The sequence below is a fragment of the Lolium rigidum genome, chromosome 6 (assembly GCF_022539505.1).
Source record: "Lolium rigidum isolate FL_2022 chromosome 6, APGP_CSIRO_Lrig_0.1, whole genome shotgun sequence".
NCBI lineage: Eukaryota > Viridiplantae > Streptophyta > Magnoliopsida > Poales > Poaceae > Lolium > Lolium rigidum.
In genome coordinates, this window is record NC_061513.1 from 302,139,758 (window position 1) to 302,141,202 (window position 1,445).

General features: G+C 47.7%; 1 protein-coding gene across 1 annotated transcript; it reads right to left on the reverse strand.

Moving 5' to 3' along the window:
• Positions 1-252: 252 nt before the first annotated feature.
• Positions 253-1,218, reverse strand: LOC124664485 (putative E3 ubiquitin-protein ligase SINA-like 6). The gene is made up of 2 exons (XM_047202000.1): positions 1,069-1,218; positions 253-972 (listed from the first exon to the last, which is right to left on the reverse strand). Exons 1-2 carry the CDS (start codon positions 1,216-1,218, stop codon positions 253-255), a joined length of 870 nt encoding a protein of 289 aa, XP_047057956.1.
• Positions 1,219-1,445: the final 227 nt, after the last annotated feature.

Below are 1,445 nucleotides of genomic sequence, written 5' to 3' on the forward strand. Positions count from 1 at the left end.
AGATCCATACTAATTCACAAACGCATACATAGCAGCAAGTACCAGGACCCTTTAGATACGCTCATCAAAGGAGTAGATATAAAAACAGATTGACACCTTGGAGCACTACTGATAGCTGGGACATGGGGAACCAGAGTAAACGCATATATAAAACTACTTGATCGAGCAAATGCAACATTCTAAATGCGGAGGGTTGATTGCATAAAGTATTTCAACACATGCTGCAAGCGTGCGCACCGATGAGACAAAACATCAATCATCATCCACGTCCTCATCACGATCATCCTCTGCCTCATCCTGGTCGGAGTTGTAGTCGTACTCATTCCATTCGTCGTCCGACTCCTCGCCCTCCTCCTTCAGCTCGTCATTGTCGTAGTACACCATACATATCTTGATGCCGACCAAGACACCGGTTCCTCTACCGGGCACGGCACACAAGCATTGCGTTGGTTCCCCGTCTGGTTTGATCTCACACCTCGAGACTTGGATGTGTCCTTCGAAGCTTGAGAACTGCACTTCGACATCGACCGTGGCCCGTGGAGTTTCTGGCCGTACGCAAGTGAGGGAGACTGCATGGCCAAAGGACTCGAGCGTCACCATGTCAAGAAGGAAGAGGCGACCATATCCGCTGCAGAGAACTTGACAGCCCGGCTGGACTGGGAAGCTGGACATCTCGAATAATTCAATCGGTGTTTTTGGCAGCTTGTGCAGGGTGGTGAGATGGTCCCGGAGAGCCGCTGTTGGCGCGACGAAGCCGCATCCAGAGATTGGGCAAATGCACGGCCCGATCGGGCACTCCGCCTCATGCGCGTCCTTGTTGTAGTAGGTAATCTTCCTCTTGCATCCATGCTTGCAGGGAACAAAGATGTTGTTGATGACGCGCTCCATGATGTAGCAGCGCTGGGCAGCCAAGCGGTCACTTTCTGGCAGTTTGTTGCAGCAAGGCGAGCAAATGGAATTCCCCTTAGAACACTGAAACATATCATACAATTTTTTATTTATTTTGTTGATCTGATAGCTAGTGTTATGTACAATAACAAAAAGGAAGTGTACTAGTTTACTTAGTACCTGGAAAATGGGAGGCCTGAGGGGGTTGGAGCAGATGGAGCAGTCGAATACCTCCATCCCCATGGTGACATTCTGCATCTTGCCACCACTCTTTCCATCTTGGCAACCAACTCCTTTACTCTTGTTGTCGGAGTTGACTGATACCTCCATCGCCACCAAAGCGCCCTTACGTGCTAGACTCTAGTACCTCTGCTCCGCAAAAAAGTATACATAGTGAGTTAGTGACTACAATAGGAGCCCTTTTGTTTCGACTTCCACTAATCATAACAAAGCAGTATCAACGAAGAATCTATTCTTTTTTCCTCAAGAATACACGAAGTTGTTATTTGTTCAATCACTGTATCGAGGAAACATGAATTTAATTTTAACAACCCAGA